The sequence below is a fragment of the Saccopteryx bilineata genome, chromosome 5, assembly GCF_036850765.1.
Source record: "Saccopteryx bilineata isolate mSacBil1 chromosome 5, mSacBil1_pri_phased_curated, whole genome shotgun sequence".
In the NCBI taxonomy this organism is placed as follows: domain Eukaryota; kingdom Metazoa; phylum Chordata; class Mammalia; order Chiroptera; family Emballonuridae; genus Saccopteryx; species Saccopteryx bilineata.
Window position 1 is genome coordinate 25,379,672 of NC_089494.1, and position 16,504 is coordinate 25,396,175.

The 16,504-nt window shown below is 39.3% G+C and overlaps 1 protein-coding gene across 1 annotated transcript in view; it reads right to left on the minus strand.

The window, feature by feature from the left end:
- Nucleotides 1–13,806: 13,806 nt before the first annotated feature.
- Nucleotides 13,807–16,504, minus strand: part of CPS1 (carbamoyl-phosphate synthase 1) — a 127,071-nt gene continuing 124,373 nt past the window's right edge. The window contains exons 37-38 of the mRNA XM_066232804.1: nucleotides 15,575–15,704; nucleotides 13,807–14,846 (exon numbers count right to left, since the gene is read on the minus strand). Of these exons, the coding sequence (XP_066088901.1) occupies nucleotides 14,748–14,846; nucleotides 15,575–15,704 (229 nt within the window). The 3' untranslated portion in view covers nucleotides 13,807–14,747. The remainder of the gene's footprint in view (nucleotides 14,847–15,574; nucleotides 15,705–16,504) is intronic.

Below are 16,504 nucleotides of genomic sequence, written 5' to 3' on the forward strand. Positions count from 1 at the left end.
CATCCTAAAGAACCTATTCCTCTCTTCTTGGAGGCTTCAGCACTTTTTAAGCTCTCCTCACTCCCGAAGTTCCAGTACCGTTTTGTGCACATCCTCTAGCATGGTTGAGTTATTTCCTGCTTCATCTATATCCATTGCTGCATGAAACAAGGAAGAATATTTATATCACAAAGTAGGAGGATATGAAAGACGATTTCATCAACTTTGTTTACACTGTGGGAGGAAATATACAAATTTTCATACATATCCTATTGTTAAGGTTATAATTGTATTGACTTACCTCTTTATTGAATAAAAGAAAAGTGTCAATTTCACATTATATAAGTTACTCTATTTTCTTAATTTGGGAAGCATGAGACTCAAGAAAGAAGGTGCCGAAGACAAATTCATTTTTGTGGAGGCATTTTCCTAGCAAATAGAATCACCATTCATATACTTAACATGCCAGAGATGTGGGAAATATTCATATCTCTTTCTATTTAACTCACCATGTTTAATCAATCAAGTTCTGCTAAACAGCTGCATATTTGTGAAAATCATATACATTTCACAATTTCTACAATTACTGCCCAAAGACAAGCCATCATTATTTATCACCTGGAATACAGCAGTGGCTTCCCAAAAGGCATTTTTACATCCAGTCTTGTGTTCTTGCAAACCATTGCCACACTTCAGCCAGAATGAAAAAGTAAATCATCTCTTCCCCTTCATCCTCCTAGATATCACCCAATACAACATGTCCATTGGGATGCTAGCAAATATGCTGAATGCAAAAGCTTAAATATGTTTTAATATTGGGGTTTCCTCTTTTTTGGTGTTTTTGGAACCCAGTCACCATGAGGAAAAACAAAGGCTAGCCTGCCATTTGATAGACTTGTGTCTTTATCACTTCCATTGACCTACCAACCTCCAACCATGTCAGAGGGGCTGTCTAGAACCAGTCACTAGCTGACTACAACCATGTGGAGAAAACCAGGCAAAACCAGAAGAATGCCCAGCGGAGCCTATCCCAACTGTCAACCTACAGAATCTTGAACTAATACATGAATGACTGTTGTATCCATTGATTTGAAGAATAGCTTGTTACACAGCAAAGGCTATTGCAAATGAAAACTTACAGAGAGAAATTTGTCTATAGCTACCAAAAAAAAAATGTGTGTGTGTGTGTGTGTGTGTGTGTGTGTGTGTGTATATATATATATATATATATATATTTCACTTTGATCCAGCAATAGTATTCATTGAAAATTATTCTATAGACATACCCAATACATTTGGGTTATACCCACACATGCTCAAGAATATCATTTCCACAATGTCTGTAATAGCGAAGTATTTAAAATAAGCTGTAAGTTCATTAGTAAGGAATACTTAAACATAATAAAACTTGTTTATACAGTGGTATTATATAAAATCATTAAAAATAATGAGGTAATTCTTGATGGATGGATATGGAATAATATCTAAACTATATTTTTAAATAAAAAAATAAACAAGGAGTAAAACAGTATACTCTAATGGGTGTGTAAAAAATGTGTTGTGGTCTATTTGTGTACCTCTGAAAAATTTCATAAGGAAAGCTCATCTGGGGAATTGAAATGACTATCCTAGGGGACAGTTTGTGAAAGATGACACACTTTTTTTATCATATGCTTGTTTACATTTTGAATTTTGCACCACATGCATAAATTACTGACCCTAAAAGTAATCAATCAATTTCTAAATCCATGATATCTTTTCATTGTTCTTGGGATATAATCTAAAAATTTTTCTGTTGCTTAGCCTGCCCCCCTTCGCCGCTAGGTTGATGAGGCTATCAATAGCTTGAATCTTCTATTTGCTGCAGACCTTTAGCTAGCCTAGAATAATTATCTAACTCCTACCCCTAAGGCAGCCCTTGTTATCAAGAAGGCCCAACAACACAGGTTAGAGGAAGCAGTTTCTGCTTATTGGCTGACTTGACTGGAGAAAAATCAGTTTTCTTTCTACCTTAAGAAAAAGACCAAAAAGTATGGAAGGGGGATGGTGTAGGGAAGAATGTCATATATGCTGACCATGTGTTTTATTGTCATCAACTAAGAGTGGTCTCAGTGGATAACTGATCCTGTCACCTAATTATTGTCAGGAAGAATGGCTTAATAACACCTATTCAAAAGCTTTAATAATCATTTGGCAGACTTCCAAGGCTTAATTGACTCATAGTTAACAACTTTATATCATAGGTCAATTCATTTAGTTACCTAGGGGTATATTTTTGTAACCGGTTTATCTTGGAGGTGTACCAGGAAATGCCTTTGATTAATATTAGGCATTCTGTTGTTCCTCATTGATATGTTTATGACTACCATGAACAATTCAGAACATCTGCTTTGACTTTTTTTTTCAGACTCAAATTATTATGGCCAAGTTATATAGTTCTCTGGCATAAAATTTGAGCAACTTGAGTGCCCCTTTATTCATTTGTTGGAATGGCCTGATGCTAAATTGCTTCAAAATTATATGGCTTGTCAAATATTCTACCTATGTTCAGATAACCATTAGAGATGAGAAATAGCCCTGGCCTTAACTGAATTTCTGACTTACAAGGTTTACCCGGCGATTTCAATTACCTATTTTTCTAGATATTTCAAATCGTATAACTTGTTCCCCATTGCCTTTAGGAGAAAACCCACACACCTTACCATAAATTAGTATGCCTCTTTCTCTCATTCACTGTGCCGCACCCCCATACCAGCTTTCTTGTAATCTCTTCAACTCACCAAGACCGTTTTGTCCTCTGGGACCTTGCAGTTGCAGTTTCCCATACCTGTAATAGCTTTCTTCTTAACCTTATCATGAATGGGTCCTTCTCATCATTTAAAAGTGCTTCAATTATCTCTTCCAGAAAGGCCTTCCTTAGTCTCTTAGTTACGCCCCATCACGTAATCCTGGTGTGTCCTTTTTGTAATATTTATTACTGTTGAAATGGGTTTACTGATTTATCACCTATTTTACAAGCAGTAAGTAATCTGTGAAACTTTATCCATCTCCTTCACCAATGTATCTACAGTGTCCAGCATATACTGAATACTCAAAAAATATTTTAAATATTTCTTAAATTTATAAATAAATCCAGATTACCAGAGTAGTGACCTATAGTGAGGGACAAGCAGCCAAAAAAAAAAAATCTATCTCATATATTATAATAAAATTTTGAGGATTTAATCCACAATATTCCTGCGTTATTCCTCTAAAAGATTTAAAGGGGCTATTTATCTTGCATATTTATATAAAAGAGCAACTGGCAGCTTGTGGGCTTTGACCTGGGGTCATATATCTCTTGTATCCCGTCCTTTGTCTATTCCTAGCTGAACAAAAACACAGAACAAAACCTGAGACCCAGCTCCAAAAGCCAGACAGAAATTTATGGTGCACATTTGGAGTCCTGAACTCACCCCCAGAATTATTGCTTAGTATCATTTTGATCCATCTCTTTATTTTACGCTACCATACTGCACTGTGTGCCTTTCTGTAAGTTGTCTCAAATCCTATTTGGAATGAAATGAGCTGGATAAAAAAGAACAAATATATAAAATATGTATGTTTATTCAATGTCTACAGACAACTTAGTCCAGGATTCTCCCCTCTGCAAATCTTTTAAGTGGTTAGCCTCCTTAAAACTAAAGTAGCTCTTAAAGTTCACTGGTTATAATTCAGCATTCAATCAAATGCTCTTCTAGTATGCTCTCGTTGTTTTCATAAAATAGGTCCCATAAGATTTTTAAGTCCCTAATGTATGTATGTATGTATGTATGTATGTTCTTAGAGCACCTAGAATAGTACTTATTACATAAAAGGTATCCCATAGACCTTTATTAAATTAATTAATGAGCAAACTGCTCAATGAAAGAGTAAATTTTTTTAAAAAATTCTTAAAATCAAATCAATCCTAATATTCTGGAATCATAGCTATTGAAGCAATGGAAAATTAGTAAAAACATTTTTTCTAATAGAAATGCTACAAGAACAAAGAGAGTCTTGATGATGTTCAACTACATCAATATTAAGAGACAGTCTATGCCCTGCTTTCCGGATACAGAATTTTACTGGACATAGATTCATCAACCATGCAATGCTTTTGTATTGATTCCAAAGTGCTTTTTGGATGAACTTTGAAAGCCATTTGCTGAGTGTGAGGTTTTTGTAGGCTTGGGGTTGTCAATAAATGTGTTTTGCTGTAGTTAATAACTATATGTTCTTGCACCTGTGGGGAAGATGAAGCATCTTTCTAATTTCATGTTCAGCAATAAACATGAGCCACTGTCTGCATGATTCCTCTTTTGATTCCAGCTGCCAACAGCTTGGAATGCTGTGAGTCCAGCTCAGTCTACATTCCCTCATTAACTGGTGTCCCCATTTATTTTTCTGCCTAAATGAGTAGAGAAGTCATTTTGTTTAGCTCATTGGAATCTGTTGAGAAAGATACCAGCATATCAACACCTGTCACTTCTCAGTAAATCCTAAGAGGAACTGGAGCTTTAGAGCAGATTTGCCTTGGCAGGAAACAAAATGCTTGAGGATTGCAATAAATGACTAGATTCTCTGAAAGTGCCATCTCCTCCCTTAAAGTGGGGAATGAATATCAGTCTACTATGGATGTAATTAATCTACATCACTTATAAGACAATAAAATTTAATTATAGATTCTTAAAAACTAAGAACACACCAATTATGCTTAATAGGCTTTTTCTCGATTGTAGCTAGTGAGTTAAATTTATTGAGGCTATATTTCCAACATTTATTTTTTTAAAATATTTTATTTTTAGTTAAGTAGCTTGGGATAGCATTGCTTGGTAATGATATATCAAATACACCATTGACTTTAGTTTAGTTCCTGTATTTCGGAAAAACAATTAGTTAAAAACTAAATTCTTAGATGTGTCTCTATATAATTGATGTTCTCTGTACTTTTGAGACCTTCTATCTTTATTATCTGTTACAGAAAGTATTTCCCTCTTTCTCTGAACAGCTGGATATCTGTATTTACATTGATTTTTGGCACCTCTGTGCTTTAGAGTGCAAACAGGGCAAAAGAGTTCAAAATTCATCCTGATTTTGTCAGATTCCATAGTGGGCCAACTGCTGTTTGTGAGTGAGAACTTCATCCCGTGAAAGTGTATGAACAAGGACATTATGTATTGGATGACCCTTCTATCCACAAAGGAGTAAGTTGTCCTTACTCCTGATATGCTAGGGTTAGGTACTAGCAGTCTACATGGATTATCTTATTTACCTGTACTACAACTCATAAACTAGGTACTATTACGCCCCCCCCCTCCACTTTACAAATGAGAAAATGAAGCATAAGAAGTTTAGATAGCTTGCCCAAGTCATGCAGCAAGTCCGTGGTGGAGACAGACTTTAACACTAGAAACCTTGTTTTTAATCATTATACTCCAGTACTCTCACTTGACTAGAGCGTAGAAAAGGGTGTACACATACATGTGCACTTCTTTTTTTATTGATTGATTGATTTTGGGGAAAGAGAAACATTAATTTTTTGTTCTACTTATTTATATATTCATTGGTTGATTCTTGTAAGTGCCCTGACAGGGGATCAAGCCCAGAACCTTGATGTATTGGGAAAACACTCTAATCAACTGAGCTACCAGGCCAGAACTGTGTTTTTTTTTTTTAAGTTTGTCATATGCTTACTGTTGCAAAGCACTGTGATCAATAGCATAGTGTTCTATATGTATATATTACATGCAGGCACCTTCTTCAGATCCTGTCCAAAGAAAAGTTACTGCCAAACAGAGTCTGTACCTAGTTCTCGCTATGCAAATTCTTCAGAACTTCCTGTCTCTTCTAAGCCTCATTTAAATGCATCTTCCCAGCAAAGATTTTTTTTGCTCTCAAAATCAGTCAAAATTAGTATTAGTACAGAGCTTGACTCCAGTTGACTTTAAAGTGCCACACAGCCTTCAACAACAAAATATTATTTTTGTGCTATGGAAGACCTAGGTATGTTTTGAAGTAAGAACATGTTGTTTCATACACAGCTGATGAAATTTGCCCTGTGAATGGTGTTTACAGCTCTGATGGTGACTGCATAGAAAGCTTCAGATTTTTGGGTTAATTGAAATGATTTGTGAGTTAGATAACTAAAGTTAGGGGGTGTGATTAATTAAATAGGGCAGCAAATTCTTTGCTACTCCTCTGATTGAGAGGTGGAGTTCAATTACTCTCTCACTGAATCTGACATGGCCTAGTGATGTTTTTAACCAATTTCAATGCAGAGGAAGTGACATTCTGGGAATCACAAGGATGGGGCATAAGAAGACTTGCAACTCCCACTTAGGTCTTTCAAAATGCTTACTCTGGAGGAAGCCAACTGCCATTTAAGAAGTTTAACAGCTCTCTGACCACCACGTTGAAGAGGCCATATGTAGACAATCATTCAAAGGTCTCAGCTGGGTTCATTCTTCTACTCATCCTTCCCAAGACACTACACATGGGAGTGAAACCATCTTAGGGCTTCAAAACCAGCCCAACTACCAGCAGAGTCCACAAAATGACCTCAACCAATGTCAAAAAGCAGAAGAATTACACAGCCAAGTCAGGTTCAAATTTTAATCTACGTAATTATGAGATTAAAAAAAGTTGTTTTAAGCCTCTAAGTTTGGGGGTAGTTTTGTATGCAGCAATGGATTACCACACAGAGTTTGATATCTATTTTGGTCACAAGGAAATGAAACCTGGCATTTTGACTGTTTCATCACATAATTCTAAAATCCCCAGGCCCTAAAAAAAGTCATTTGACAGTTATTAGCAAATTTCACTTCCCTGTTGGAATCCAGCTGACTAAGGATTGACTCTCCCTATAACTAGTCCTGAAGAATGCATCTCCAATGTATTTGGGAATGCGTCTGGAGGCTGGCTGCCATCCTGGCAGACTTGCTCACTGTCTATCAAAAAAATAACAGGTTGTAATTTTGTCTTCTTACAATATGTTTTATTCGGTGATCTTTAAACATTTTAACATTATATCAATTTTACATTTACATTGCTAAGAGGTCAATGATAATTATTAGAATGTCTTCTTATAAGGCTCATTTTTCCCCCAGAATGTATTAGGTATTCAGTAAAATATGTATTTAATGATAACCAATCTCTTTCCAATCTTTAAAAATTAATATACAACTACCCTCTCAACATCTCATTTGGATGTTCCATAACAATACAACAACAACAATAGCTAATGCTTAGCACTTATGCTGTACCTAGGACTATTGCAGGTGCCGAATTTGCATTCTCTCAGTCTAACCTTCACAGCAGCCCCAAAATAGGCAGGTGTTAAAGCAGAGACAGACAGGGATAGACAGACAGGCAGGGAAAGAGATGAGACACATCAACTCATAGTTGCAGCATCTTAGCTGTTCATTGATTGCTTTCTCATACATGCCTTGACTGGCGGTCTCCAGGTGAGCCAGTGACCCCTTGTTCAAGCCAGTGACCTTAGACTCAAGCCAGTGACCTTGGGCTTCAAGCCAGAACTTTTAGGCTCAAGCCAGCCACCCCGTGTTCTATGATACCGCTGAGCCCTCACTTAAGCCAGCAACCTCAGGGTTTTGAACCTGGGTCCTCATTGCCCCAGACTGATGCTCTATCCACTGAGCCACCACCTGGTCAGGCACCACAATCATTTTTTAGAAACAAAATTTTGGTTCTGGCCGGTTGCTCAGTGGATGTACTGTTGGTCCAGCATGTGGATGTCCCAGGTTCAATTCCTAGTCAGAGTACCCAGGAGAAGCAACCTGTTTCTTCCTCACTGCCTGTCTCCCTTCTCCCCCTCCTCTCCTCCTGCATCCAGTGGCTCAATTGGTTCAAGCATGGCCCTGGACACTGAGGATAGTTCCTTTGGTCTGAGCCTGTAAGCCTCAAGAGCTAAAAATAGCTCAGCACTTGTGCAGCAGCCCCAGAGAGGGGTTGCTGGGTGGATCCTGGTCAGGGTGCATGAGGGAGTCTGCCTCACTATCTCCCTTCCTCTCAAAAAAAAAAAAAGAATAAAAGTTTGTAGATTCAAGATTCAATAGTTTTGAACATCTATAATTACATTCTAGAAAAAAAAAGGATCAATAAAACAATCTGTACCTTCCATATGCCTATATAAATACAAAAGACTCTTGATTGGTTCTCAGTTCTAGCTTTCAGGGTGAGAAAAAAAAAAATTCTGAATAATCTGGAATTATTTACAGTAGGCTAATCTCAATGGGTCAACAAAAACCATCATTGTTTAAAATGAACTCCATCATATGGGCTTTAGTATGAATACAGAAACCCAAGAACCTGCTGTTCCATGTACTTCTGAGAATATCAATTTGAAACCAAACTCCCAGAGAGATTAGCATAGCAAAATTCAAACCGCGTAATCCAGGAACCATTCCCTGATGAGTTAGTCTGCAAATTACCATCCGGTTGCATTCAGAAATCCCTATGGTCTCAACACAACATGGCACTAGGGCTAGTGAATCACTTCTGAGGCAAACAGGACTTGACCCAGTACTATAAGGCAGGTAATGATAAATTTCAGATAAAGTGAATTTTTGCTCTGGAGAACCCCAATGTTGAGAAAATCAGGTCAGTTCTGCTTTACCTTATTCTGAAACAACAAATAAAGTATGAGCCTAATTTACATTAAATACTTATGCCTCATGGTTTTAAAAATTTCTAAAAACTGCTACTCACATTTTTAACTGCAACCACCTCATTCCCCCCTGCAGCTCCCTATATATTTTAATTATGAGTGGGAAAGAAAGTATATCAAACCTCGCAAATGATATGACATTATGTCTTCGATTTAATTAGAAAACATTTTTTAAAGAATTTATATGTAAATCCTCTTGAATGGAGAGATGAAAATAAATGTTACAGTCAAATTAAATTATTCTACATAAATTTCATTTGCAGCATTTATGTGGAAATTTGTAAAGAGTTATGGAAAACATTTAGCAGAATATTTCTGTTATGCTAAAGACCTCAAAATCCTGCCATATTTCTTCTTTTTTTGTGTGTGGCAGAGACAGAGAGAGTTAGAGAGAGGGACAGACAGACAAGAAGGGAGAGAGATGAGAAACATCAATTCTTCGTTGCGGTTCCTTAGTTGTTCATTGACTGATTTCTCATATGTGCCTTGACCGAGGGGCTACAGCAGACTGAGTGACCCCTTGCTCAAGCCAGTGACATTGGGCTCAATCTGGTGAGCCTTGCTCAAACCAGATGAGGCTACACTCAAGCTGGTGACCTCGGGGTCTCAAACCTGGGTCCTCGGCATCCCAGTCCGACGGTCTATTCACTGCACCACCGCCTGGTCAGGCAAAATCCTGCCATATTTCATTCTTCAGGACCTCCCATCGGCAGGTAGAAGAAATACCATAAAAATATGCCTCAATTCCCTTAAATTTTAGTAAAAATATATAGTGATTTAGACACTAGCTATTCAAATGTAACTTTATTAACAGAACACAGACATTTTCAAGTTATTTCTCTCCTTTAACCTATTTAAATTTTTTAATTCTTTACCCTTCTGACATGTTGATACTTTGCCGGTCTCACAGTGGCTGCCAACAGCACTAAGCTTTGTGTGGGAAACTGTAGATTGGGGACACAAGCATCTTTGACTGTTCTGTGAGGCTGTTGGTGTTTATTTCTTTGATGAACAAAAGCACAGGTACCTCTCTTTGATTTCTGTGTACCTTTGAGGGGACACCTTAAAGAAATAACTAGCCAGGCTGGCCATTTCAGGAGAGAAAAAGTGGACCTTTGCTACCAGAAAAGCCTATTGTTTTGTTTCGGTTGACAATCAATAGTTTTCTTTGTGAATACAAGTCCTTTTATACAATGAAAGCTGAGCCCTGGCCAGGTTGCTTAGTTAGTTAGAGCGTCATCCTGAAGTCAATATTGCAGGTTCGATCCCTTCAGGGCACATCCAAGAATCAATTGATGAATGCGTAAATAAGTGGAATGATAAATTGATGTTTCTCTCTCTCTCTTCCTTCCTCTCTCTCTAAAACCAATAAAATAAAAAATTTAAAATAAAATGGAAGTTGCAAAAAAAAAGAACTTTAAGCAACAAGAAGCGTGCACAAATGGTGCTGATTTTGACTTGTTGAGGGTTCCCCCCCACCATTACTGCATTGAACTCAACAGCTGTAGATACTTAAACCCTCTTTCTGGAACCCTTGCGCCCGACATTATGCACGAGAAGTAGAGACAATTATTATCAGTTTCTCACAGAGCCCAGGGAGCCACTCAGGACGAGGAGAGACATTCTTCTGCCACATTACCTTCACACTCACCAATTGCAACAGCTTCTTGTAAAATAGCATGGCAATATTCATCCAGAAAAACAGAATTTGTATGCAAGAACAAAGGTGAGAGAAACAGTAAGAGAGAGAAAAGGGGAAGAAATAAAGTTGAGCTAGTTTTTTTTGTGTTTTTTTTCCCAAGCAAAACGTGCCTCCAATGCTTCGTAATGAAAGGTCTTTGTGGATTTGACTGGTGTGTGTGCGAGCATTCACAGCACCTGTGCCTGCCTGTGCGGGGGCCGCTCCAGCAGCCCAATGGTAATAGGGCTGTGTAATTACAGAGCACTTAGCCCAATTCAGCATGCTTTGTTTCCCTGATAATTTTCACTTTCATTGTTCAAGAGGCTGTGGACACCATGGAAGCTGAGGTTCAAATACCTGCAGCTGTTGAGATAAATGAGCGTTGTAGCTGCTTTCAAAAGTTTCCAATGGGAATGCTGTTTAAGAGGAAAGTTGGAAAAAGGTGCAGGTAAAATATCCTACTTACCTTTCCAAAGCCATAAAACCCTAAATCTATGCGTGGATCGTTCTTTTTCCCTCTTCATTTCACTGAGCTGCCTGAGCTCCCCCGCCCCCCTCCGGCACAGCCGAGCCAGTCATCCTCGCCTGCTATTAAATTCTCGGTATGGAAAAAGCTACTTCGATTTTCTACTCAGCTCTGCAGACATGGGCCTTATGTTGTCTGTACTTGTGATATATAATAGAATCAGACGTTTAAAAATGTGTTAACCTGTTTATATGAGAGGATAAAAATGTCCCTAAAGGACAAAGCCGTGCCAAATCGGAACACAAAGCTGCTTCCATTTTCCTGCACTTCCCTCATCCAACCCAAGTTCGTCAGTGTAGTATTTGCTGGTTCTTTCAGTCCTTTTGAAGTTTTGAACATTAGAAAACAGGAAGATAACAAAACCAAAAATTAATGCAATTCAATTTTCAGCACCAAAGAGCCAGTATATGTTGTCCAGTTTTCAAAGACCCTTTATAACAAAAATGGAGGGTTTATTTAGAAAGAATGCTGCTTTTTTCTATTGATTGATTTTGGAGAGAGGGAGGGAGGCATTCATTTGTTTCACTTCCTTGTACATTTATTAGTTGCTTCTCGTATGACCAGGATTGAACTGACAACCTTGGCATTTTCCGACAACACTCTACCAAGCTTAGCTATCCTGCCAGGCTGCTTGATTAATTACTATATAACTCTTCTCAATTTCCTGTATCTTACAAATAGTCTGTTCAAATTAGTATAAAAATTGAGAACCTTTTTTTAAATTCCCACAATACAAAAAAAAGCATTGCTTCAAACTTTTATAATTCCAGCAAGCAATTCTGTTTGTTTTCATGTATGTTGCCTTTCTAACTTGAGCACCTGCAGTCTGCTTACTCTTTCTCCTCAGAGTATACTTTTCCTCTTCCTCTTTCTGAGCATGTATGTGTTTAGCTAGAGAAATATATGGTAGTTAGATGACAGATAAGAGCTAGAGCAAGCAATACTAAATCAATAGGGTAAAATAGTACCAACAGGGAAATCTGGGTAAAGGCTGTACTATTTTATTTTTGCATTTTTTACATCCAAAATTCTTTTTAAATAAAAAGTCTTGGCCCTGGCTGTTTTGCTCAGTGGTAGAGCATCGGCCAGGCATGTCGGTGTACTGGGTTTGATTCCTGGTCAGGGCACACCAGAGAAGTGACCATCTGCTTCTCCACCCCTTCCCCTTCCTCTCTCTCTCTCTCTCTCTCTCTCTCTCTCTCTCTCTCCTTCCACAGCCATGGCTCAATTGGTTAGAGTGCATTGGCCCCGGTGCTGAGGATGGCTCCATGGAGCCTCTGCCTCAGGCTCATTTGTGAGCATGGCCCCAGATGGGCAGAGCATCAGCCCCAGGTGGAGGTCGCTGCTGGGTAGATCCTGGTCAGGGCTCATACAAAAATCTGTCTCTCTATCACCCCTCCTCTCACTTGAAAAAAAAAAAGTAAATTAAAAAAAATGTAAAATTTAAAAAATAAAAAGTCTTAAATTTTCCTTGTAGTTTAAACATGCACAATGAAGAATCCAGTCTCAACTTCTGCCCCAAGCCTTTTATCTCCACACATACCCTGACATCCAGACATGCTAAGCTACTCATTCCGCAGATAAACGCCCTCATCCTCTAGTCTGCCCGAGGAGCTGAGTCACACCGTTCCAGACTACACTGGAGTCCATTTCGCCAAAGAGGTCTCGGCCTGATTTCTTCAGGCAAGATAAGTGCTTTCATTACTGTGAGAAATGAATTTTTTACATGGCTGTCTTCATTATAATAGAAGATCAACAAAATAAGACAGTATTTTGTGAACTTAGTCAGCTATGCCTCAGTCTATTTATACTATGGAATACAACACCACCTTCTCAGAGGAACATTTTGAGGGTTAAATGGTTCATTGATGTTAACTTAGATAGGCCTGATGACTAGCAGGTGTTCCCAGCGTTACGGGGGTGCCTGGTGATGGTGGTAAGTAGTGCAGTATCAGAAAAGTATTAGAATCATAGGCGCGGGAGAGATCGTGGTACATCCCACATCAAACGTTACGGAAATTCATTAAATATTTTCAAGTAAATAAATGGATGATCAGGGAATACATTATTATAATATGCAGGGAAGAAGTAATGTGGCCCTCGCTGTGATAACAAGGAGAGAAGGAGAAACTGAATTTGAAAAGCCTTCCTGCAGGTCCGTATCGAGGTGGTAAAACCTTGATTGTGGACTGAGAGGGAAGGGATACAAACTATTATGTTATCAATACCTTAGAGCCTCCACAAAGTTGCAATGTTCAGTGGTATTTCTAGGATACGGTACCACTGTGGCAACTGGCCCTATCTCTACCAGGCAGTATGAATCATCCTCTGACTGGGTCCAAGTACTTTTCTTCGTATTTTGCTACATCTTTGGTTACAAGTTTACAATACATGTGTGGCAACCTTTAGTCAGCATGTAGTTGTAACAATACATTTGAAAGGATCTGGATCAAAGGTGATTTAGGACTATATGACCACATAATGAAAATTTTAATGCGGTATAAACAAGAGAGAGAAAAACAAGAAAAAAGATGCAACAGCTTAGGCTTTATTATTTTTAATATTAAATTTCAGCAGACTGTATGTCTTTGTATAGAAAAAAAAAAAGTGAGCCTGACCTGTGGAGGTGCAGTGGATAAAGCGTCAACCTGGAATGCTGAGGTCACCGGTTCAAATCCCTGGGTTTGCTCAGTCAGGGCACATAGAGGAAGCAGCTACTACAAGCTGATGCTTCCTGCTCCTCCCCCACCCCCTTTCTCTCGCTCTCTCCTTCTCCTCGCTCTAAAGTCAATAAGCAATATCTTTAAACAAAACCGTGACATCACCCTGGTTCCAAACCCTGTTTCATCAGAGAAGTGAACTAATTTCTGTATCAGTATAAAAGAAAGAAAGAAATGCAAGAATACAACTGCATTGCCTCTTAACAGTATTTTATTCAAAAGTTCACAAATTAGAGCGCTTGTAATAACACAAAAATTTTAAAGATACAAAGGCTGCCTTGAAGGAAGGACTTTTCTTGTATGCAGAAGGAATGGGGACACTGCTTAAGCTGTGTGGAACGGACAGCGCAGTGTGGGCCCCGGCAGGTCGTCAGAACCCGTCATCTGAAGGGAATGAACAAATTCCCAAGTGTATCTGAAATGGCGGGGGGGGGGGGCAGGGGGGGATGGCATAAACCTAAAACTTTCAGTTGGCTCAGGTTAAAAACCCAAAAACAACAGGAATAAAACCACCTCAGCGGTATCTACTAACTGCTGACATACTCCAAAACACAAAACTGCAAACTAGTGAGCTCGAAATAAATCCATTCTTTAAAGACCTCTGTCACACCTCTCAAATTCAGTACTGTGGGGAGGAACGATGACATTCCTGAATGAGCCACACAGGATGAGTATTGAAAAGGAGCGATAAACAAGCGTCGTGATGAAGGGCTTCATAAATTAAATCTGTACTTCATTTTAACAAATCCTTAGAATATTCTGCCTTGTTCAAGTGTCCTGAGTGTGGCTGTTGCTATTTAAAAACAACGACAGTAGGGTCTGTGAAGTATATGGAGAAAGAGTTCAAAAGACAAAGCAGCAAGTTTTTCTACCGTGATTATCATTATTAATCAGCACCATAAAACGTTAGCAGCAAGTAAGCACGTGGGGAAGCGTAGCCCACCAAAAATAAGGCACGAGAGAAGTGACGGACAACAATTTAATGGTGAAAGGAAAGAACATGAAGGTGTAACTGAGTAAACTAATACAAAGTTTGGTATCAGTATTCATCTCTGGGAGAGCAAGTTCAGAATCAGTTCCTCAGGCTGAGACGTGGCTTAGGTCGGGCTAGAGGTGGAGCCGGGGCCCCGTTCTCTATGCCCCTTTCCCAGCGCTGGACTGCCTGTAGTGGAAAAGACTCTTGGAGTCCACAGTGCGAGACTTCTGCACGGCTTCAGCAAACAGTTTGGTCACCTGAAAAATATAAGGGTAGGAGTCTTAGCAACCCAGAGGATATGACAGCGAATATTTAATGAAGCCGGCGTAAAAAGTCACAGTTTCTGCTCCCAATTTTCAAAGGCACATGGGATGAAAGAAACAAAAATTTGTATTTCGTGGGGACTTTTAGATCTCACCATGAAAAAGTTTATCCGCTACCCTCTACCCAACCCCTGAATAGAGATTAAAACTAACTCAGGGAACAAATATTATGGATAGAAAGTTAATGAGTGTTGAAGAACAGTTCTTCCCCTCGTGATAAAGAACTTGGTGAGTCATGTCCACGTGGAGCTGGATATGTCTTGGGTGATCATTTTCCATGAGTTGAACCAGTGCTTCACTGTATCTGGACTGTCAATTATCATTAACCTGTTGCTGTTATGTGGTGGCCTTCACTCAGAAACAATGGAATAACTTTCTCTCTCTACTCCGTGCCACACCACATTTCTTATTTAATGGGTAATTAGAGAGCCGTGGCTATCCATGGCTTCTGATTGTCTCAATCGCTTGATCACCAGCTGTCTCAGGTAGGCCATGACCTACCCTGATAGCATCATTATTTTAGATTCTGTTCAGAAATTCTTCTCCACTCTGAATGTTACAAGCGGGGAAGAAAAGGGATGTGCATAGATCGATGAACACTCTTAAGGGAAGCGCAGAAATAAAAATCCTCCTGCAACCTGCATTTGAGAACGAGAACATACCTGGAAATTAGTAAGGAGAGCAATTCCACTGTCAACAGCTGTCCTCCGAATCACATAATTATCATGGACAAACTTAGTGTTGTTGTTGGGGAGGTTAATCACCAGGTCAATGCTGCCATCTCTAATCAGTCTGGAAGAATCAACAAAACAAACAAAAGCTTGCAGGTTACCATGTATATTTTATAATTAGTTTTTAAAATACTAACATAAATGATACTCTTAGCCATGTGAGTCAATGTCACACTCAACTGACTGCCATTCATCCTCCTCTAAGTAAATGTTCAAATTAAACTCCTCGGGACTTATAATGTGTGTGTGTGTGTGTGTGTGTGTGTTCTTGAAAAAATAAAAGTCTTGGTAAAAGTCTAACTGAATGGAAAGGTTTGTTTTCTCTTTAAAAACTACCTATGCACCCTGGCCGGTTGGCTCAGTGGTAGAGCATCGGCCTGGCGTGCAGGAGTCCCGGGTTCGATTTCCGGCCAGGGCACACAGGAGAAGCGCCTATCTGCTTCTCCACCCTCCCCCTCTCCTTCCTCTCTGTCTCTCTTTTCCCCTCCCGCAGCCAAGGCTCCATTGGAGCAAAGTTTGCCTGGGTACTGAGGATGGCTCTGTGGCCTCTGCCTCAGGCGCCAGAATGGCTCTGATTTCGGCAGAGCGACGCCCCAGATGGGCAGAGCATCGCCCCCTGGTGGGCATGCCGGGTGGATCCCGGTCGGGCGCATGCGGGAGTCTGTCTGACTGCCTCCCGGTTTCCAGCTTCGGAAAAATACAAATAAAATAAAATACTACCTATGCAAGGTAAGAATTGGTAATTTGATGGATATTTATTTATTTTACAAGGAGGTGATTCCTTCAGTGTTGAAGTCTAGTCCACCCCGTCTTCCCCTCCCAGACTAACTTCACTGCCTCCTTCCAAGTGCCTCTCTGCTA